This window comes from Thunnus thynnus, chromosome 8 (genome assembly GCF_963924715.1).
Source record: "Thunnus thynnus chromosome 8, fThuThy2.1, whole genome shotgun sequence".
Taxonomy (NCBI): Eukaryota; Metazoa; Chordata; class Actinopteri; order Scombriformes; family Scombridae; genus Thunnus; species Thunnus thynnus.
In genome coordinates, this window is record NC_089524.1 from 18,611,347 (window position 1) to 18,633,904 (window position 22,558).

Genomic DNA, 22,558 nt, shown 5'->3' on the forward strand with positions numbered 1-22,558 from the left:
GCATTGAGAAGCAGTTTGTTTACACATGTACCTGGTTGAGGTCATTTTCATCAGCATTGCGCTTGTGTCGTCCTTTCTTTCCTCCTCCATTGATCTTACACTCGTAGCAGGCCTCAGGAGACAGACTGTCATCATCCTCACCATCACCACCAAACTGACCTGGGAAACCTGACCCTGTTATGCAGTGACTGGATGGAGAAAAAACAGTCAGAGTGGGACAGGTCAGTGTGTTGAGTTAGAAAGAAGACAGTTAAGTTCAAATTCATGGGCAACAATTAACAATTTTTTTTTCTGGTCGAAAGCAACTTTCAAGCAAGATCCTTATCTCACTTGATACATGCCAGTTTCTGAAATGAAACTCTAATTTGTGTTCCCTTACCCCTGTCCAGCTCTGTAGAAACCTCCAGGACAGCCACACAGGTAGCCTCCGTCCGTGTTGGAACAGCCGTAGATACAGGGGTTGTTGCCCACAGAGCACTCATTCACATCTTGGCAGCCACCAGCACTCTGTTCAAAGTCAAAGCCAGAGGGACACACACACTTGTAGCTGCCCAGTGTGTTGTAGCAGGAAGCAGAGCCACACATTGTTCCTGCCTGACACTCATTCTCATCTGCAGGGAAAAGAAAAGAAGGTTCAGACAGAGCACAAGTAGGCGAGTGTGTTAAAAGATGATACATGGTAAGTAACATTTGTTTTGCATGTAGCAATACTGTCACATCTTGTATGTGTCATCTTATTTAAGGAGAAAGGGCTTCTTAAACTTATGAAACAATTGGTCTTTATACTTTTATCCTACTTGATACTTCAGGACTATTGATTTATTTTCACATACAAATTATTTATCATTGTGATGATGACGATGATGAAAGTAATAAGGAAGTTTCCTCAATCACTTGATGCTTACAATTTGAGGAGAAACATGATCAGAGGTTTGCTTGGATCAATTCCTACCATACTTCTGTTTACACTACAGATAAACATACTGTATTGTTGCAGCCTTAAAATAATTTGAAAATGACCTTAATGAACTTTGCAGGCTCTCTGTCCTACCACCACTGGTGCCTTCATGTTCATTACTGTCATGATGAGAAACTCACACACTCTCAGTCACTGTAACTCACCCACACACTGGTTCCACTGGTAGTGTTGCACGTAGCCCTGAGGACAGCCGCAGCGGAAACCTCCCAGCATGTTCTGACAGCCGTGCTGGCAGCGGTGGTTACTGCTACACTCATCCACATCTAAGAAAAATGAACATACAGACTGCTCAATTTCTTATTCTCAGCACATTCACATTCCATTTTACAGTGTGACACAGATATGTGACTCTCTTAACTACATCTAACCGAATTTGAGGGGGTCTGCTTACCTTCACACTCCAGTCCTGTGGTGTCCAAGGAGAAACCTTTAGAGCATTCACAGTTGAAGCTACCAGGTGTGTTGACACAAGAGGCCTGTGAACCACACACACTGCTCTGACCTGTACACTCGTTGTTATCTGCAAAGAGAGAAGAAACACATCACTAAGAATTTATTTTCATTAAAACTACCTTTTTTGTTCTTTTTAGACAAATATCACCTGTAATTCTCCTCTAATTTCCTCAATCTACCTCACTTAATGCAAACCTTATTTGGATGCAGGATAACACTGCTCTTCTCCAGTCATGTACTCACCAATGCAGGCAGTCTGGTGCTGGGTGAAGCCAGGAGGACACTTGCAGGTGAAGCCTCCAATGGTGTTGACACAGAGGAATTGGCAGTTATGCTGCTTGGTTGAACACTCATCCAGATCTTAAAGGGAGAGAAGAAAGAACATTAAAAGCAAATAACATGCAGGAATGAAGCATCAAAGCCATAAAGCTTGTTCATACAAATGGTATGAGAGCAATGTTTCAATTGTAACATACAAATGATAATTATGATTATACTCATCCCTTTAGTGGAGTAGTAAACAGAACCCAGACTGCTGGTGTGTTAATTACTAAGATAGCTAACTATTAAAAAGATCATTAAGAAGCACCTCATGGTTTTTATGGAGTAATAACCCAGTCCACTTACCTTTGCAGGTCTTTCCATCTGGCTGCAGGCTGTATCCTCTGGGGCAGGAGCAGAGGTAGCTGCCCTCTGTGTTTTTACACAGGAAGTTACAGGGCTTGGGAGAAAGAGCACACTCATCCGTATCTGGAATATGAATACAAGGAAACAAACAATAAGAAATGTGAGCGAGGATGATGCAGCAAATGTTTGATACCAGTATTATCAATATATTGCTGAAATACTGTGGCAGTAGTCAGTGTTTATAAAACCAAAATCCTTTAAAACCAAACTGACTGATAGTAATATAAAGAAATAGAGGCAGTACAGAGAGAGAACAGCCATACCAACACATGAGGTTGCAGTGAAGTCTGTCTTGTATCCAACATTACAGTGGCAGCGGAAGGATCCAATGGTATTGATGCACTGACCGTTCCGGCACAGATCTGGCATCACCTGGCACTCGTTGATGTCTGGAAGTAGAGAGACATTTTATGACGTGTGTGTGCTCTCATTCTCCACGCAACTCTGCTCCTCTGAACAGCATAGCAGCACAGCATAGTGTCACTTAGTATCATTACTTAGCTTCTTACCTCTACCGTCGGTGGTGTAGCCAGGTCCAAGTGGACACATCTTCTTGTACTGTACTGTGCCAGGTAGCGGGCAGAGCTCACACTGGGACCCCCAGCCTCGGCCCGTGTTGCAGCAGCACTCAGATTTGGTCACACTGTTCCTGTTGGTGGACGACTGCTGACACATTGTCTGCAGAACCTCGATGTAACAGAAGCCCTTTCGGTTGTCTGAAGGGGATGTTTGGAGTTGAAGAGAGAAACACATCATTATTTGTTTATTTTGGAAATTAAGATGAAACTCGATTCATTCACTTATGGATGTTGAGTTTCCACAGCAGCGATTGCATGCACTTTTTTTGGCTAAATTTAAAAGTAGCGTATCAGCACAACTTCAGTTATGACATCCCAACCTTCACAGTGTGTAACAACATGTTCCTCAGCAGAATTTGTCTTACCAATACACTCAGTTCCAGTAGAGCTTGGCTCAAAGCCGTCATTGCACTCGCAGCGGTAGCTTCCCACTGTGTTGACGCAGCGCCCGTTCTTACAGATGCCAGGCTTGGCGCGGCACTCGTTCAGGTCTGCCGGAGTACAGAGCAAAAGATCAGAGAATGAAGAGTGTGAAGAGGCAAGTAATTCCAGTAACAACAGCATATAATATGTGAGGACTGAAGTGAACCTCTCACATTAGCTGAAAGATTTTTACTCACCCATACATCCCTCTCCATCTGGTCGGCGCTGCATGCCAGGTGGGCAGATACACATGAAGGTACCAATCAGGTTCTTACAAGTCATACCCTTGGAATCACAGTCATCCAGACCCTCCGAACACTCGTCTTGGTCTGTCAGGAGACAATGAGAGACGATCAGTAGGTAAAACTACAACAGTTAGCTAAAATGAAAACTATTAAAGCCTGTTTCAATGGGGAAAAAGGAGTGAAAAAGCAGAGATGACAGGAGTAAAGCAGATAAAAGTGACACTTTGCAAACAGGATATCTGCTGTGCCTTCTCACCTCTACACATGCGTTGGTCATCTCGCAGCACATAGCCAGCAGGGCACATACACTCATAGGAGCCAAAGGTGTTGACACACCGGAAGGCACACAGCAGAGGATTCTGGGAGCACTCGTTGATGTCTGCAGTCAAGAAAAGAGACAGGGTGGTTTAATTTAATGTCAAACGATGCAGAAAACAAGTGTACCCGTGCGAATGTGCATGAGTGTTACTGTGTGAATGACTGACCTTCACAGGTCATCATGGGTCCAGGTTCGAAGCCCTCCTGGCATGAACACTCGAAGCCTCCCACCACATTGGTGCAGGTTCCATTTCCACATGGGTTTCCAATGGAGCACTCATCAGTGTCTGGAGAAGACAGAGTGGGGAATAGATAGAGGAGGCAATTAAATCAATGAAACATTTATAACATAGATTTTTAAAAGCAGTCATTAGCTGCTTAAATGTTGGCCCAAAAATAGACCAGGCTGTTATGCAGGAAAAAGCTGGACTCTGGAGCTACAGTAGGAAAATAATATCAGACCCAGGTTGCTAATCTTAAGACACTGATTTTGCTCAAATTTTCTTCTAAGTATCCAGGGCTAGAGTAACTGATATATGACATCAGTTGGTATTGAAACATTAACTAAAAGAAATGTTGCAGATTACTTAAAGGTTACTTAAATTACAGAAACTATCTTACCAACACAGTTAACCCCAGTGTAATCCAAGTTGTATCCAAAGGGGCATTCACAGCGGAACGAGCCATCTGTGTTGATGCAGATACCATTCTGGCAGATGCCCGGGTTATCCAGACACTCATTCATATCTAGAGAAAGAAAGAGAAAAGTAGCATGTTTTTTAACATATTCCCACTTTTTCTTCAGACTCAAGGGATTCTATGTACGTTGCAGCACTCACCTTCACGAGCATCGCCTGGTCCAGGCAGGGCTCCATGGCCATATGGACACAGAGTGTTAAAAGCAGCTGGAGAGACACAAAGTAAACCTCATTATTTTACAAATGTCATCATGTGCACATGTATGTCTTAATTACAGCTGTGTGTGTGTGTGTGTGTGTGTGTGTGTGTGTGTGTGTGTGTGTGTGGTTACACACCTTCATTCTCTCGTGGGCACAGCTCACAGGGAAGTCCCCAGCCCTCTCCAGGCATCTTGCTGCAGCAGCACTTAGCCTTGGTGGTGTTGAAGGCTTTGGGGACGGAGCATTTTCCTGCGTCGAATTTGGTGAAACAGAAACTCTCTCTGGTATCTGTCATAAGAAAAAAAAGATCCAGTAAATTCAAATGTGAGCTGATAGAAGCTGATCTGTCATCCGCGAGACACACAAAGACAAGAACCTTCTTCTACCTCAGTGAAGGGAATAAAGTATGTCAGATCACAACATTCATTGGAGAGATAACTCACACAGCTGCTCATCGACACTGTCTGCTGTGCCCCAATGTTAATTAACAGCTTCTCTCACCATAGCAGCGCCGTTTGTTGTCGGAGAGTACGAAGCCTGGCTGACAGGAACACTGGAAGCTGCCAGGGGTGTTGGTGCAGGTGCCAAACTGGCAGATGTTAGGTTCCACCTCACACTCATTGATATCTGGGAAGGGAGAGTAAAAAACGGGATGGGGTCTCAGATCACTGTGCATGTGTGAGAGATTGTGTGTGTGTCTGACCAGATGGCTCAGTCAGTGATGTCTCAGACACCCTGGTATTTAAGTGTAGCTGTTTATCAGGACTCTGGCTATTTGAACAAGCTAGCTTGAGTATGTTTGGAGCCTTTATTCTGAACTGAGGTGTGTCTATCCCTGTATGTGTGTGTGTATGTTCGTGTCTTACCTATGCACTGGTCATTTTGCACCTCATAGCCAGGAGGGCAGATACATCTGAAGGATCCATCAAGATTCTGACAAGTTCCTGGAGAGCAAGTGCCGGGGTAACTCACACACTCATTGATATCTGTGAAAAATGGGACAATGAAAAAATTAGGCAATGTGTGTTTATTTGTCTGTATGAAAACCTATATATAAAACCCCTCTCAGCTTAAACAATTCCTGTACACCTACCAACACAATTCTTCCCATCAGGCGTATTCTCATAACCCTCATTACAGAGACACTGGAAGGAACCAAGTCCGTTGATACACTGTCCGTTCCTGCACACTTGGCCCTGGAGGGCGCTGCACTCATCTATATCTGTTAGGTAGACATTGAGAGGATTAGGACTTTCCAGACATTCCCCTGATTTTTGATACCTATCAGCAAACACCACCAACAGCAAAAGATTTTACGTGAGCAGAAGTTAATGTTTTTCCAGGCAGAAAGATATCATCTATAGTCATATATATTATCCTATAAAGACAGTCAAAATACTTCAAATTTTATGTTTAAGTTTAATTTTATGTCTCAACAAATGAAATATTGCTACAGAAAAGGGTAGTCTATTTTTTATCTGGAATTTATAGGTTATCATAATAATATAACATCTGAACTCTTGTCAAGACTTTGACCTTTAAAATAAAGCACTAACTGCTGTTGACCTCTGTAGAGCAGAACAGTACATGATGCATACCCATGCAGTCATTGTTGTGTGTGAGCTCGAAGCCAGGGAAGCAGAGACAGTTGTAGGATCCCACTGTGTTTTTACAGGTACCGTTACCACATGGCTGTCTGTCACACTCGTCGATATCTGGAATACACAGAGAGAGAGAGCAACATCTCAAGAAACTGAGTCATGCAGCAGCACAGTGGCTATGTAAGAGTGACACTGAAAAGATACAGTACCACCAAGTAAATGTAAAAAAATTGTGTATTATGTGGCTGATATTGACTTACAATAGTGCAGGATTACATGTAACAAAGTGCTGTGTGTTTAAGTTTAGATGTCTCTCTTACCCATGCACATGGTCTGGTCAGCAGTGGCCTTGAAGCCATTGTGGCAGAGACAGCGGTAACTTCCCTGTGTGTCGATACACTCTCCATGACTACACACATTAGGAATCTCCTGGCACTCATTACGGTCTGAGAAAGAGAGAAAGAGAGAGAGAGAGAGAGAGAGAGAGAGAGAGAGAGAGAGAGAGACAGCAGTGGAAAGCAGATTAATGTATCATATAGAGCTGCAACTGATAACAATTTCCTTTATTCATTGATATGTTGACTATTTTTTCAATATTGTGACATATTCCCATAATAATTTATCAGACCCCATGATTTTCATATTGTTTTTTTTTGTCAAAAACCAATAAATATTTGATTAAGAATTATATACAATAGACAAAAATCAGCAAATTGTGCTTTTAACTGTGCTTGATTAATGCATATTGATTCAATTACCAAAATTGTTAGTAATTAATTTTCTGTTGATCAAGCAATTGACTTTTCAGCACTAACATTATGTACATATTGCATGAACTCCAATTTATATGAAGTCCTGAAACTAGTATTTAGTCAGAGGCTGGTATAAAACATCTCAGCAGCTTTCCCACTGTCCAGTAAATATAAATTTTAATGATTTTCCTTCGACAAGGGATGCCACTGTCTTACATTTTCCTCCCATCACCAACACATTTACTCTATCTGTCCACCTCCCTGTTATTTTAAGATGGAAAACCCTAGAAAGGTCTGTCAGACAGACTGGACTCACCCACACAGGCCCCACTGGGGGACAGTTTGAAGCCTGGCGAGCACTCGCAGCGGTAGCTGCCTGGAATGTTGATACAGTTGGCGTTGCGCTGGCACAGGTTGTCCCCGCTGTTACACTCATCAATATCTGAGCGGGAAGAAGAAAGAGAGAAGCAGCGGACATCAATCACACGCTCTATAACTGTCTGGCCGGAGCAGGCTGTCAGCTCGTGGACAGCAGGAGAGAAAACACAATGGCGCCATTTTGGCTGAGATACAGTTCAGACAGTCCTGGCAGGTTCTGGATGATTGAAGGTCCTGGCAGGTGCTTCCATTCAGAGCCACTATACTTGTCTTTACAAGGACGTAATTCATGTGGGAAAAGGCAGCATTAACTCCACTGAGTGGACTGCTTGTAAAAGTGGCTCTCAGGCAGTGAGTCAGTGTATCTGTATTTGTAGGTGTGTGTGTGTAGTAAGTGTTTGTGCTGGCAATGAGTGTACTGTATACTGTACAGTATGAGAGACACATAAATATAGAATGATTCAGCAGCAGGGTCACAAGAGGACATAAAGTAGTGACAGGGATAAGAGATGTGTATGTGTGTGCATTTATGTGTGTGAGAGAAAAGGTCAGAGAGAGACAGGAAACAGAAGAAGCAAAAGAGCAGGAAGTCTATGTTATACCACCATGCACTGACTGTCTCATAATTACATGTGTTTACAAAATGTCTTTTAAATTCACAGATAGTTATCTTCACCTATAATATGATACACAGAATGAAGAACAGAAAGGAAGTGTGAGAGAGATAAAAAAGAGTTAGCTGAGGCCCGAGTTTTACCTTCACAAATGAGCAATATATTGTTGTAGCTGAAGCCCATTGGACATTCACAGCGGAAGCTCCCGATTTGGTTGATGCACACTCCATTTGCACAGATACCAGGGATCTCCCTGCACTCATCAATATCTGCACAGAACAACACCAGAAGATGTTATAACCTAACCTGTAACATTTTAAACTTGGATAATCATGTTTTGAAGGTCTGTACTCAGCCAGTTTTGACCAGATTGACCTTACCAATTGGCTTGCCAGTGTGGATGTCAATGATGAAGCCAGGAGCTTGGTTACCACACAGTGATTGGTACTCAGCTGAAACAGAAAGGACAGGACTGTCTCAATTACAATAATAAAATGTATTCTCGTAGTTTCAGTGTTAGTTGGTTTAGAACGGTAGTTGATTTGTGTCAGTTTCTTTTTGACACTTACGGGTAGCAGGAGTAGGACAGGCCTCGCATGGCTTGTTCCAGGCTTTTCCAACATTATAGGCACAGCAGCACATCTTCTTGGTCATGTTGAAGGACAGCTCGTTCTCACATGTGTCATTGAAGTTACGGTAACACACACTTTTCCTCATGTCTGCATTACCCGAACAACAGAAAGACATTCAGTCTAAATCAAAAAGCTGATATGCTCTTCAGAAAGGTCTGACTTTTAGAAATGACTGTGAATGTAAAATGAGGAGACAGAGAATTAACATTTTCTTGTTGTCCATGAGAGGTCCCACGCACTTACCCATGCAGTTGTTTCCTCCATTGACCTGCATGTATTCAGGGGGACACACACAGGTGTAGTTGCCTAGAGTGTTGTAGCAGGTACCAGGCCCACAGATCCCAATGTGGGCTGTGCATTCATCAATATCTGCACATAAAGAAATAATGACAGATAGTAAAAAAAAATATGAAGGAGGGGCATAGTGATAATACAGCATGAGTTTGTCAATTCAAGTCACTCAGTTTAAATACATTTTTTCAGTCTTTACCTTCACAGATGCGAGTCTCCTCATTGAGATAGTAGCCTCCTGGACATTCACACTGGAAACTGCCAAAGGTGTTCACACAGTTTCCACCCTGGCAGAGACCTGGCAGCTCCTGGCACTCATCGATATCTAAAGAAACATTCAAATGGTTAGATCCATATATGACACTAATTTCATCTTATATAATATCTAAAAAATTATGAAGTAGAGGGTAAAACCGTTTCAGTGTTTTGCTGCAACACATTCTAGTTGCAGCTGCCATTGTGAATTCAATAAAACAAAGAAAAGTGGATGGTTTACCCTCCAGGATGACAGTGATGGGGTTGGGTTTGAATCCCTCTCCTCCTGGACAGAGAGTCTTATATTCCGCTATAGACAGAGACAAAAATACAGCTTGTTACTGTGACTGTGAAATATTTGTTAGAAAATCTGCTTATTTAACTATAGCATGTAGATGTGCATTTTTAAATAAGTATAAAAATGAATTGCTTGGTCGAGGCCATGTGATACATACTGGTGTTGTGGGCAGGGCACAGTTCACAGGGGTTTCCCCAGGCTCCTCTCTGGGAGCAGCAACAAGAAGCTCTGGTCACACCCACTCCGATCTCCACACTGCAGGAGATTCCTCCGTCACCACGTGTACTGATATCCAGGAAGCAGTTGCCGACACGGGTATCTGAGAGAGACGCATATTTACTCATCAATGCATGAAGTCTTTTATGTAATAGGATGGTGAGACTGTGAGTCCACAAATGAAGTATAGTTTGGTTTGCATAAAAGCTGCATCTTCTGCATCCTGTAACCGAGTTCTCAGGCTTAATAATACTCATCTAATGCATTGATTTTATTAACTGATTGTATGTATTGTACACAGTAAAGTGGGAACTATTAATAGCTTCCTACAGTTTAAGTACTGTATGAATGATGCAGAACCTGCTCTAGACTATACTAGATAATATCTTTATGCATTTGATGTATTCATTCATTTTTTGAATGTTCTTAATGCTTATCTTTTTTCTGATGAATCAGATTTAGTCCTCCATAAGGGATTCCCTGATTCACTCATGAATGACATGAATCATGGTCTTCTTCATATTTGTAAACAGTTTGGCTCATATCAACCTTGCCAAACCTGCAAGCTCTCAGTATGACTCACCCACGCAGCCCACACCAGTGGGGTTGAGCTCAAAGTCAGGTGGGCAGTTACACAGGTAGCTCCCCGGAGTGTTCACACACAGCCCGTTGATGCAGTTCACAGGATCCGCACACTCGTTGATGTCTGCAGTACACAGTGACACGTACAAGCTCAGTTACACATAACTTCTTAACTGCATGAACCCATTACTTTATAAGCTGCTGTAAAAGAACAAAGCTCACATACTTTTTCCACTTTTTGTTATTTTAAATATTTTTTATGCCATAATCTGAGCCAGGGTGCAAATAAATTAGAGTAGATCACATTATTTATTGCATAGAAGTTGTTCAGATGTGATTTCTATTACTCTAATTGAAAGAAATACTATCTGCAATGGAATATTTGGTTTGGTCAAATAATTCTGCACGGAAATAGGAAGCATGAATGAAGGCTATTATTGTAAAGGAAACTCGGCCAAGCTATTTGAGTCTGTTCAACCTCTAAAATAAATGATTTTAGAGATACATTACAAAAGTGCTTCACTGACCAGTGCAGTTTCCTCCGCTGCGGTCCAGTTCATAACCATCATCGCACACACAGCGGAACATCCCTGGAAGGTTCTGGCACGTGCCAAACACGCAGATGTTCTGGAAATTACACTCATCGATGTCTGTGGCAAAGACGACAGAGAGAGGGGAAATGTTAGTTATACTACCTGTATAAAAAAAGAACAATAAAAAGAAGAGAGTAAAATGTGACAGAACAAGTTAGGAACCTTGACAAGCCTTGCTGTCTTCTGTAGGAGTGAATCCCATCTCACACTCGCAGCGGTAGCCGCCCGGAGCATTCAGACACTGGCCATTTTCACACAGGTTCACATTGTCTGCACACTCATCCATATCTGAAACAGAACGGACCAGTGTGTTAACAAACTCTCTGGGCATGAAGCTCACTGCACACACAGTAGCTAGTGTTCAATCAGGATTGAGTTGGAAAGTTTCAACAATCTTACCAGAGCAGGAAAAGCCGTCTCCATTAAAGCCCTCCTTACATGTGCACCTGTAGGATCCTGGTGTGTTGACACAGTCTGCGTTCGGGTTGCAGTTATGGTCCTCGCCAGAGCACTCATCCTGATCTATAGGGATAGAGAGAAAAAAGTGTGATAAAATTCATGGCAGAACTCAATCAAGCCAGTCAAAAGTCCAATTTTCTTGAGTACCAGAGACGTTTTTGTTGTTTTATTTTTCTCTTTGAAACTCGTCTTTCAGTGTAAAACTATCTGGTTTTCAAATCACATCACAGCTAAGATAATCCGGATACATACTCACCCACGCACTTGATGCCATCTCCAATCCAACCATCTCGACAGCGACATTTAAAGCTTCCAGGCACGTTGATGCAGGCAGCATGCATGTCGCAGTTATGAGCCCCGATCTCACACTCATCAATATCTGGAGAGATTTTAAGATCAATTAGCCAATAAATAGACAGTAGCACTGTTTTTTAAAACCAGTTATTTCCCTTAAAACATGAACAAAATAAAAACACAAGAATATAAACAATATCAGAGCTCTACTGTAGTTTCTTTGAGTGAAATGCTCCTTTTTAAATGACGTGCAAAGAGATGTGAAAATGTTGCTTTTTGCTGAGCAGAAACTTTTTAATTCTATTAGTAGTGAGGCTGGTGACTGGGTCTCCAGGTACAGTATGCTATGAATTAATTATTATCTTAAAAAATGTCGACCTTGAACTACTGTATGCATGAATAAACTGTCTTTACGCTCAACTCAGATATGGACACACAGAGGCCCAGACCTCTCCGACCTTGATTTTTTTTTTGTGTGTGTGTGTGTGTGTGTGTGTGTACCTGTGCAACCCGTGGATCCCTTCTTGACAAAGTATCCCAGCTGACAGTGGCAGATGAAGGAGCCTTTGGTGTTCTCACAGTCACCGTGGAGACAGATGTTTGGGTTCAAATCACACTCATTTACATCTGGGCAGAGAGGAATGGACAGACATAGATGCTTATGTGAACGTTGGCCTTAGAGAGTAGACTGACAGAGAATGAGACTGACAGAGACAGAGACTGAATGAATAAATGAATGAGGTAGACAAAAAAACACTGGACAAAAAGATGAAGGTGAGAATGAGATTTAAAGAAAGACAAGTATATAGAGAGAATAGACAAGTATGAAAGGAGAAGGATTGCAGAATGTTTTTTTTTTTCTCACCGATACAGGTCCTCATGTCCATAGAAGCCATGAACCCATCGTAACACAGACAGCGATATTCCCCAGGAATGTTGGTACACTGGCCTCCATCGCAGATGTCTGGAGTCTCCTCACACTCATCAATATCTAAAAAAGCAGCAGAAATAGTTATCAATGCATTTATTCATATATTCAATGTAATGTCTATGGAAAAGTAGAGATATACTGCACATATCATACATATCATTACCTGAACAGGTCCTGAGGTCAGGCATGAGAGCGTAGCCCTCACTACAGCTGCACTCGTAGCTGCCCTCTGAGTTGGTACAGTGGGTCTCACAGCCTCCATTCATAATGGTGCACTCATCAATATCTACAAAGAGAGGTCATAATTACAGTTTAGGCACATGTGACAGTAACAGAATGTACGTAAGCCCAAAACACTAAAGGAACAATAATCATTATTATTTGCAGTGTTGCATGTATGCAAAAAGTTGCAAATTTCATGTATATTTTTGGGAAGAACTTTGCTGCTTCACTCACCAACGCAGCCCTGACGGTCTGGTGTGGCCTGGTAACCGGTGTCACAGGAGCACTGGTAGGTTCCCGGCATATTGACACACTGGCCATTCTTGCACAAGTTGTCACTCAGCTGGCACTCATTCACATCTGATGGTACCGGCAAGAAAGTACAGAGAATTATGCATTACATACAATGTAGTGTAGTCTACCTAAAAATGAACAATTACACACATTCCTCTACTTAAAAGTAACTTTATAATTACTTATCAAGATTTTGATATTGTATTGCCAATATGTTGAGCCAAATTGTGTCAAATGTCAACTATTCAACAAGAAGAGAAAAGATCTGACTGATGATCCGAGCTTTTTAAACTACCTTTGGATGTGCTGAGAATGATGTATGACGCCCTGTGAATGTGTGTGTGAATGCTTATGTATGATGTATGACCCACCTTCACAGGCAGATCCATCTGTGCTGAGCGAGTGTCCGGTGGGACATTCACACTCATAACTCCCTTCTGTGTTCAGACAGGTTCCTCCACGACACAACAGTGGGTTTCTCTCACACTCATCAATGTCTGTCAGCAGAGACGAACAGAGAAGTGGAGGGAAAAATGAATAAAAAGTTTAAAAAAAAAAAAAAAAAGATTAAGGAAAGAGAGGACCTGAATGGAAAAATTGAACTTGGACTGAACTGATTTCACATTCTGGTTTATCATTTGTGTATTTCTGTGTGCAAGCGTACCCATGCAGTTCTTCATCATCATGAAGCCGCTCTCATAGCCCTCAAAGCATTCACACTCAAAGCTGCCAGGTGTGTTGACACAGGAACCGTGACCACACAAGTCCGGAGAGATGCGGCACTCATCAATGTCTGAAACACAAAGACATTACATAAAAAAAGCTAAATAACTTCAGCCCTTAAATTACATTAATTTCACTGCTCCTCTGGTTTAGCTTCATCTTCTTCTTTTTGTCCATACCTGTGCAGTTCCTCTCCTCGGCATTCAGAGCGAAGCCGCTGTTACACCGACACTTGAAACTGCCGATGGTGTTGCGGCAAGTTCCATAAGTACACAGACTGTTGAACACCTTACACTCGTTCACATCTGAGGAAAAATATAAACAATTAAAACTCATGTCACACAGATACTAAAATACTTGTAAGTCACCAAAATCTAACCATTAACACTATAATCAAATAATCATATCTACTGCATATTTTAAAATCAAATACATAAGACCATTACAGATGCAAATAAACATTATTTATCAACCAGCTTTCCACTAATGAACTGTATAAACCTTCACTCAATCTTGATCACAATGATTCTGTAGCTCAGAAGCCAGAACAAGGCTCAACCACAGACAGAAAACAAATGTACACACTTCGGATAAAATGTCCACGTGTCCATGTTCAGTGAGTATCAGAGTGAGTCTTGGTACCTTTGTAGAAAGGCCTGCCAGTCAAAATATCTCCCCTGTTGGCAAAGCCAGGCCCTCTGGGACAGATGGCTCTGTACTCGGTTGTGCCTGGTTTGGGACACTCCTCACAGTCGATACCCCACGCAGCACCCACTGAACAGCAGCACATGTCCACACGGTATCTCCCTGGCAGAGGCTCGCCACACTCATCTTCGTGCCACTTCATATAGCACTGCTCACTACGCATATCTAGGGGTTGACAAATTAAAAGTTGGTTATAAAATTGAACAAAAAAAGTCACCTCTATTTTTAAGTTTTGGCATTATAGTGCTGATACAATGTTGGATGTCTTTGTCCTGCTGTTCTCTTACCCACACATGTGCGTCCGGTGCTGTCCAAAGTGAGTCCCTCGGCACACTCACAGCGGAAGGAGCCCTGGGTGTTCACACAGCGGCCGTTTGTACACACTCCAGGGAACACCTCACACTCATTAATGTCTACAGGGAGCAGGACATATTGAGAACCATAATTACAAGGTGAAATACACACACAAACATGCACAAATGAAATCTGCAGAGTGAACATTAAAGGCACTTTTTGTCCGCATTAAAGGACAAAAAGATAAAATGACTTCATGGACGTTGATGTAAGTTGACAGCAACACTGCTGGTGTGTCACCGCTCATAAGTTGTCAGATGCTCTTACCTTCACAGACAAGGCCCTTCATACGAGCAAATCCTCGAGAGCAGGCTGTGTCTAGGAGTCATGAAAAGATTGAGAGATGTTAAAAAAAACATTTTATGTAGGGTATGTATGCATACATTTGTTTGCCAAAATGTCAGGGAAATATTTATTTATTTAAGTTAATATTTCAAAGTGGACTAGTTATAGTGTATACAATATGGTGGCGCTTTCTTCCTGACCGAAGCTGCCAAAAAAAGAAAATCTGCAATAATGTTTTATTTGTTTATTTATTCTCTTGCTCATTGATTCACTGATAATGTACTTGATGACAATTATTGTAAAAATTACATGCTTATTTAAAATCAGTGATCTTTTCACATAGTTTTCCCCTTGAATTGAATCACATTGAGTAGGTTGGATGTGTCATGCTTCTTTCCTAAAAGAATTTCCTTCAGAGTTGTTTCAGAGCTTAAATTAGGAACATTGTCATCAGCCTTAAAAGAAAACCCCATATCATATGAATGTATCTGTGTTTGTGAACTGACCGATCTCGCAGGGTTCACATGGGCTGCCCCAGGCAGCTCCCAGTGTGGAGCAGCACTCAGACTTCAGTGTGGCTCCGTTGATGTTTACCTCGCAGCGGTTGTCTTGTATGGTCAGCCAACAAGTACTTTTCATGCTATCTGTGGAGGCAAATTAACAGCGGAGGAGACTTTACTAATGCTATTAGCTAGTTGAGCAAACAAAATACAAACAAAACATTCCGCCACAGCATCACTCATGGTCAAAATCTCTGCAGGGTACTTTGAACTATGGCCACACAACACACTTCAAAAACCAATCATCTCATGTCACCTTCCGCTCTCTTTACTGGCATAAAACTTGTGTCTGTGGGCACAGGCTGTGCTGAGTAAAGCCCATGCATTATTACTTTTAATCCTTTAATCTTCTATTGCATTTTTAATGAACCAAGAGAGTTTAAAGTCATAATAGCGACACCTTTTCTCAAAAAACTACAAGGCCAACCAAACACAAAACCGCAATTTACATTCCCCTTCTTCCCCCGCTAAGCGATGGGCACTAAACGTAAAACAGAAATGGACCAAACTAGAGGAATTTTGTAGACCTCTGATAGAGCCAGCTCATGCAATATGTATGACTATTTATTTAATGACTCATTCTCCCTTCCAGTTACAATAACATCTGTATTCTGTATTAGTATGTAGTGTTCTCAGACTGATTTCCCAAAAGAAACAAACCTCCAAACAAGTGGAATTTTTATCCTCTGCAGAGCGTCTTACATACCATATGTCATTTTGAATCTGCGGTGGATCTCAATGAAGTAAAGCAATCTCCATGTGAACCAAGGCCATGCATGCAAGTGTTTATCTAATAAATCATCTGTGTGTGCCATTTTGCCCAACATCTGAGGATGATAATGTCTCTGGATGGCTCCTGGAAAGCTGAACAACCTCAGTATTTGTTTGAAAAAGTGGAGCGTAAACTTCGATTAAAATGATTAGACAAAAAGACTCCTGCACCACTTACTTCCCATTGACACTCATGTCTCAGCATATGTAATCATTATCTCACACAAACTGTTTCAAGGACCCTGCAGCGCTGCTCTAATTTGCTTCAAGCAATTGGATGGATGGATGTCTTACCCACGCAAATGGTGTTGGTGGAGTCTAGCTTGCTGCCGTGGGTGCACTCGCAGTTGAAGGATCCAGCCACGTTGCGACACGCTCCATTGATGCAAGGGCTGGACTCACACTCATTGATATCTGAAACATGTGCAAACACACACCTGAGGTCAGGGCTGAGAGGCTAATTCAGATGGGTCATCATTAACAACATATGGCAGTTACAAACATAAAGTGTGTGTCTTCTTTCCATGAGCTGCATGTTTACTGGAAACTAAATGCAACACATCTGGTAACAATGTCACCTTATAATGACCTTGATTGTTGGTGAAAACGAATGGATGGGAAACAGCACAAACACGTGAGTGTGTTTGTGTGTCACTGACTGTGTGTGAGTGTGTGCACGCGCGAGTGTTCACCTTCACATGTCTCTGAGTCGGGTTTGAAGACAAAGCCTTTAGGACAGGAGCAGGTGTAGGAGCCAGGAGTGTTTCTGCACAGACCGTTATCACAGAGCAGACGGTTCACCAGACACTCATTGATGTCTGAAGGGAGGTGAAAGAGAATACAAAACTTGTTGTAACAATTTAAAAATCAGTCTGGAGTAATCTAGAGTTTCTGAAATTCATACTTAGATGGCTAAACAAGCAAAGCACCAATATTCTCCTTTCAAGAGATACTATGTTACTTAACTATTTCGATTTTTACTATGTAAGAAAACATTTTTATTCCTCTCACAAATAAAAAAGTTGAATTTCTAAACAATATAAATCAGCTTTGCAAAATTGTGTTGCTATTTGGTCTGGTATGTCCTTTAGCTGACAGTAGCTAATGTTTGCTATTGCTAGCAAACTTTGCAAAGATATTGTTATATGACAGAAGAGTCAGTGACTATTCTCTACTTGTAGTTCTGTTTTGCGCTATGTTTTGGCACTTAACTTTATCCTATAATGTAAACTTGTGGCCAAAGTGGCCACTGTTCAAAAAAAGTTACATAGTCTCACTTTGAGACTTTGAGAAGTATCTATCATTAAAATATGAACATAATCCACAGCACTCTGACTCACCAACACAGTTTTTGCCACTGGTGTCAGACTCGTAGCCGATGTTACAGATGCAACGGTAGCTTCCTCTCAGGTTCTCACATATGCCGTTTTGACAAATGTCTGGGTCCAGGGCACACTCATTGATGTCTAGAAGAAAGACAGGTATTAACAATTAATAAGATAAGTGTTTCTCAGCAATACTATAGAAACATTAACTCTCATGAACAACATACTAACCTCTGCCATCAGCTGTAATGCCAATACCACTGCTGCACACAGCCTGGAACTCAGCTGAAAGACAAGAGAAAGAAAACTAATTTGACGAGCTGGATTTTCAGTTTTCTATTTTTTGTAGCTAACAAAAAAAGTATTTCAAGAGTTGAAATTATCAGTGTAAAGCTAATCAAAGATGCTACCTGAGTTTCTGGAGGGGCAGGGTTGGCAAGGCTCTCCAAAGCCATGTTCAGGATTGGCGCAGCAGCACTCTGACTTGGTCACTGCACCGGGGAACGGCCGCGAGCATGTGCCCATCTTTATGGCACCGTAACAGGTGGTCCTCATGTGTGTGTCCACACACACTCTCCCATCTACATCAATAGCAAGGCCTGGTGGGCACTCGCAGCGGAAGGAGCCCTCAGAGTTGATGCAGCGTCCATTCATACAAATGCCAGGTGTCTGACATTCATCAATGTCTGATGAAGAGAGGGCAGATCATTCATATAGCACAGGTCAGCATTGGTTTATTTGTTTATTTTAAATATTTTATATTTTTCTTTTTAAAATAAACATAAGACATAAAAAATCACAGTGCTTGAGGAGGAACTGGGTCATGGGGTGTTAGCATTATCTAGATTGGATACATTTGTGATATGCACCTGTGCTGTCTGTGCTGTAGTGTGACTGCAATGGAACGACAGCTACTCTTGACACTTCCAGAAAAAATCTCTCAACAGAGACTCATAAATTAATCTATTTATCTTTATGCATTGAGCATAATAGCACCATTGGGAAGTTTCAAAAAGTCTGACCTCTGAAACAAAACCGTGCACAAATGGGTTCAAAAGATCTGCAGGATTTCAAAGAAAACGTATCTGTCAACACTGTTTTGAAGCAGCCTACTTGACTCTAGCCCAAGACTTCAGGCCTGTGTTTGTACTTTATAAATCTATCATACCGGTGCAGTAGCGTCCATTGGGTGCTAAGGCGAAGCCAGGCTTGCAGATACACTTAAAGCTGCCGTCCTCATTGATACACATGCCGTTGAGACACATATTGGTGGTGGCGCATTCATCATGGTCTGGAGGGGAAAGATAAGAGGTATTGAGACTAAGTTTTTAAAGGTCAAGATTTATGTGTAGTTCAAGTTATTGTTTTGTCTCCTTACCAATGCAGTTCTTTCCATCTGGAGTGAGTTCAAAGCCAGCATTGCAGATACACTGAAAGCTTCCCTCAGTGTTGACACAGCGGCCGTTGCGACACATCACTCCATTCACAATACACTCATCGATATCTAAACAGAGGAGTGCAAACAGAGGGAAAAGGGATTTGGCTGAGTTCAATGCCTTAAAACAATAAATTATACTAAACCATGTATCAAAGCTTTAGTGGAATGCCTTTGAAATACTTTTGTGTGTACTAAATTAGTGTTTCAAAAACATCTTAGGGAAATTATTACAATAATATAAGTTGAAAGGCACAGTCAGACATACCAATGCAGGCTTGTTTGGTGGGGGTTCCTTGGTAGCCCTCATGGCACTTGCAGTGGTATGATCCAGGTGTGTTGACACAGTCTCCATTGATACATGGATTGCTCACACACTCATCCACATCTGGAGAGAGAAAATAAAGCAAACAAGAAACATGATCTATTCTGTGCATCTATAACTGAATGGATATAAATACTGATTCACATTTCACTCCTGTAAGCATGAAACTACATCACTTGTGTTAAGTTCCTTAAATCGGCAGAAGATGGCAGTGCAGTGCATGTAATTAATTGTGGCACTGTCACATAGTCATGTGTCTGCCTACATGGAACAGGGAGGTTAGTGAGAACTGAATAACATTTCATGTATACTTGTGTACAGTATACAGTGTGTGTGTGTGTGAGCATGTTTCTTACCGATACACTCCCCACGAACATCCTGCCTGTAGCCCATGTTGCACTCACAGCGGTAGCTTGAGATTGTGGGAATGCAACGTCCATTCAGACACAAGTTGGTGAAATGTTTGCACACATCGATGGAGTCGTTCACAGGAACATTGCCTGAGAACACACAAAGAGACAAATTAACAAAACAAAGCAAGTGCTTCAACTTTCCAACTCAAGAAACGAACCTTTCAGTCTAGTGCCATTTAACAGACTTATTCAGACCCAGAAAACGACTCACCTATGTGTTGACGGATTGAAAGTCCCCTTCCATTCCCGCCGTTGCCACCTCCGTTACCATTACCATTAGGTACAGTGGGAAACTTGTACCCATAATTGTACCCATTGCCGTTGGTGCTGGGGAACTGTCCGTTGGGGTAGCCATGAGGGAAAGCATGGCCCTGAGGAACACCCACAATACACAGTCGCCTGAACTCGTCTACAAAATGAAGAGAAATCACAGGGAACAAGTCAGTGGATGCCCAGCACTGTCGGGTTATGTTTCATTTGGTAACTGTTAGATGAAACAGATGAAAATCCTTTTTGTGGTTTTGTGTTTGAAAGGTTTACTGCTTGTGTGGATTATTAACTCAAACTCAAAAACACTTTGGCTCAGCCTAACCACTCAAAGTGTTATAGTATATGTACTTGAAATGTACTCGCAATTTCCTGGAAAAGCATATTTCACAAAGGCCAATGCACTTTGCAATACATTTTTATGTTCTTTTGTTGAAGTTATGATTTAACTTTAATCTTATTTTGGCATTGCCAGTGAAAGAGGCAGAACATTCTGTAATAGATCAGTTATGGATCATAGTCTCACGCAGTGGAAGACTTTTCCGAATTCCAGGGTCATTATCTTCACACAAATCTTTTCCATCTTTCTCTGTTTCGTTTGCGCTCATGACATCATGCTCATCAGTTTGAGAGGATGCTCTTGCCTCTCTGTCATAGGCACATGCAAACTCAAAACAGCCTCTCTCTAACAGCGCCCGTATTGTCTAGTTTAACATTGCTGTGTTAAATTAATTATTTTGGCTTGAATCATTTATGCTGTCATGGCTTTATTTACAGCATTTCCTCATGCCAAATCACAGAGAAATCAGCTGCGGAAACTGTCAGTTTTCAGCGGGGGAGAAAAAGGTGATGGATGTTCTGCCCTAATTTCAAGCTCATACCCATGACTTTGTTTGGAATCAGCTAACATAGATGTTGCCTGGAACATGTGTGGTTGTCAATAATGAAACATGACATTTGCGTGCGGCTTCTGTATGTTTTGTTTTTGTGCACTCACCAGACCCTCTGACGGGGCACATCTCAGGGATTTGTCCCAAAGCCCAGCAACGGCCTGTGTCACAACAGCACTGCATCTTGGTGTATTGGCCACTCAGCTCTGCAGCACAGCGGCCATTAGCCAGAGCAGAGAAACAGGTGCCCACACGCTGATCTGAAGGAGGAGGGGGGATGAGACACGAGGACAGAGTGAGACAAGTGAACAGACAGCAACAAAAGTTTAAGCTCAAAATGTCATCATAAAGTAAATACAAAACCTACACATAGATGATGATACAACAGTGCATTATTGTTACTTTATTGAGTACCCTGTTTTTGCTGACCTCCAGTGGTTTAACTTCTCACTTGGCTGCAGCAATGTAGGAGTGTACTCCAGAGTGTATCAGCACACTGTCACCTCACTGCTGGGTGTCATTACAGGTATAAAAGAGCACACCTCACTTCACCTTACTAGTGATACTGGGTTTGATCCGTGATGCAACAGATTTGAAAATTGCAACCAAAAAGTGCATCAAGTAGGACTTCAGGTAATAGCATAAGTGCTTTTTTCCACCACTGACACTGCATTAAATGTGAGAAAAAGTTAAAGGTAATAGCTCTGTTCAATACAGCAGTGCTGTAAGTCAGGGGTCTGTCCTGTCCTCTCCATGGTGGCTGTGGAGGAAGTTTCTTTATGGGCTGGCAGTGGGAAAGGTTGCCTGGGGTTTCGGCTAACTGCAGGCATCTGAGGGGCCTCCAAAAAGGGGTCTTATTTGTTACAGTTTGCCAGGTCAGGGTCAATGGGGCAGGAAAGGGGGCTGGGGTTCAAACAGCGTGTGTAAGGAGTAAATGGAGAGGGAGACAGGGACTTTCTAGGTATTTAAGGAAAATACCAAGAGAAAGAAAAAGACCAAGTAAGCGAGAGAGAATACATGTGTATTATTTTAGAAAGTGAGCAACATATGTGAAAGAGAATTTTAAGTGCATCTGCAGAAAAAAAAGGGGGGGTGGGGGAGCAAAAGCAGAGAGAAGGGGGGGTTGGTGGGAGGAGCACAAGTCGATTAACCCAGTAATGAGCCAGCAGTCTGGAATTAATCAGTTCCATGTGGAGCAATTCTTGCCAATTAGATAGAACATGAGGGGCTGTGCTGTGTCTGGGAACACATACAGTACACCACACACACATATCCACATGCACTTACACACACGGACATGCACTCCCATACTTATGCACAGGCACATAGACAACACATACACAAATACACATATATGCATGTACAAATACACACATAAACATACACAAATATGCGCAAAAAAACACACAAATGCAACACTGGAAACATCCCATAGGAATGACCAAGCTGGAGGCATGGCGGAGGAGAGGGAAAGGAGGGAGAGAGGGGGTTTGCTGATGAGGATGATGATG

At 42.0% G+C, this 22,558-nt stretch overlaps 1 protein-coding gene across 1 annotated transcript in view; it reads right to left on the reverse strand.

Moving 5' to 3' along the window:
* Window positions 1–22,558, reverse strand: part of fbn2b (fibrillin 2b) — a 73,856-nt gene that overhangs the window by 3,194 nt on the left and 48,104 nt on the right. The window contains exons 10-64 of the mRNA XM_067596912.1: window positions 21,155–21,307; window positions 20,102–20,299; window positions 19,834–19,977; window positions 19,421–19,540; window positions 19,096–19,221; window positions 18,886–19,008; window positions 18,128–18,403; window positions 17,949–18,002; window positions 17,733–17,858; window positions 17,085–17,210; window positions 16,687–16,806; window positions 15,568–15,705; window positions 15,044–15,094; window positions 14,710–14,835; window positions 14,360–14,587; window positions 13,897–14,022; window positions 13,659–13,787; window positions 13,366–13,491; window positions 12,935–13,060; window positions 12,642–12,764; window positions 12,413–12,538; window positions 12,049–12,174; window positions 11,510–11,632; window positions 11,194–11,316; window positions 10,957–11,082; window positions 10,729–10,851; window positions 10,203–10,325; window positions 9,561–9,722; window positions 9,347–9,415; window positions 9,050–9,175; window positions 8,803–8,928; window positions 8,497–8,646; window positions 8,308–8,379; window positions 8,071–8,196; window positions 7,252–7,377; window positions 6,504–6,629; window positions 6,181–6,297; window positions 5,676–5,804; window positions 5,449–5,568; window positions 5,084–5,209; window positions 4,718–4,870; window positions 4,523–4,588; window positions 4,305–4,430; window positions 3,851–3,970; window positions 3,622–3,744; window positions 3,318–3,449; window positions 3,063–3,188; window positions 2,629–2,835; window positions 2,383–2,508; window positions 2,060–2,182; window positions 1,676–1,792; window positions 1,371–1,499; window positions 1,123–1,242; window positions 380–611; window positions 32–188 (exon numbers count right to left, since the gene is read on the reverse strand). Of these exons, the coding sequence (XP_067453013.1) occupies window positions 32–188; window positions 380–611; window positions 1,123–1,242; window positions 1,371–1,499; window positions 1,676–1,792; window positions 2,060–2,182; window positions 2,383–2,508; window positions 2,629–2,835; window positions 3,063–3,188; window positions 3,318–3,449; window positions 3,622–3,744; window positions 3,851–3,970; window positions 4,305–4,430; window positions 4,523–4,588; window positions 4,718–4,870; window positions 5,084–5,209; window positions 5,449–5,568; window positions 5,676–5,804; window positions 6,181–6,297; window positions 6,504–6,629; window positions 7,252–7,377; window positions 8,071–8,196; window positions 8,308–8,379; window positions 8,497–8,646; window positions 8,803–8,928; window positions 9,050–9,175; window positions 9,347–9,415; window positions 9,561–9,722; window positions 10,203–10,325; window positions 10,729–10,851; window positions 10,957–11,082; window positions 11,194–11,316; window positions 11,510–11,632; window positions 12,049–12,174; window positions 12,413–12,538; window positions 12,642–12,764; window positions 12,935–13,060; window positions 13,366–13,491; window positions 13,659–13,787; window positions 13,897–14,022; window positions 14,360–14,587; window positions 14,710–14,835; window positions 15,044–15,094; window positions 15,568–15,705; window positions 16,687–16,806; window positions 17,085–17,210; window positions 17,733–17,858; window positions 17,949–18,002; window positions 18,128–18,403; window positions 18,886–19,008; window positions 19,096–19,221; window positions 19,421–19,540; window positions 19,834–19,977; window positions 20,102–20,299; window positions 21,155–21,307 (7,241 nt within the window). The remainder of the gene's footprint in view (window positions 1–31; window positions 189–379; window positions 612–1,122; window positions 1,243–1,370; window positions 1,500–1,675; window positions 1,793–2,059; window positions 2,183–2,382; window positions 2,509–2,628; window positions 2,836–3,062; window positions 3,189–3,317; window positions 3,450–3,621; window positions 3,745–3,850; window positions 3,971–4,304; window positions 4,431–4,522; window positions 4,589–4,717; window positions 4,871–5,083; window positions 5,210–5,448; window positions 5,569–5,675; window positions 5,805–6,180; window positions 6,298–6,503; window positions 6,630–7,251; window positions 7,378–8,070; window positions 8,197–8,307; window positions 8,380–8,496; window positions 8,647–8,802; window positions 8,929–9,049; window positions 9,176–9,346; window positions 9,416–9,560; window positions 9,723–10,202; window positions 10,326–10,728; window positions 10,852–10,956; window positions 11,083–11,193; window positions 11,317–11,509; window positions 11,633–12,048; window positions 12,175–12,412; window positions 12,539–12,641; window positions 12,765–12,934; window positions 13,061–13,365; window positions 13,492–13,658; window positions 13,788–13,896; window positions 14,023–14,359; window positions 14,588–14,709; window positions 14,836–15,043; window positions 15,095–15,567; window positions 15,706–16,686; window positions 16,807–17,084; window positions 17,211–17,732; window positions 17,859–17,948; window positions 18,003–18,127; window positions 18,404–18,885; window positions 19,009–19,095; window positions 19,222–19,420; window positions 19,541–19,833; window positions 19,978–20,101; window positions 20,300–21,154; window positions 21,308–22,558) is intronic.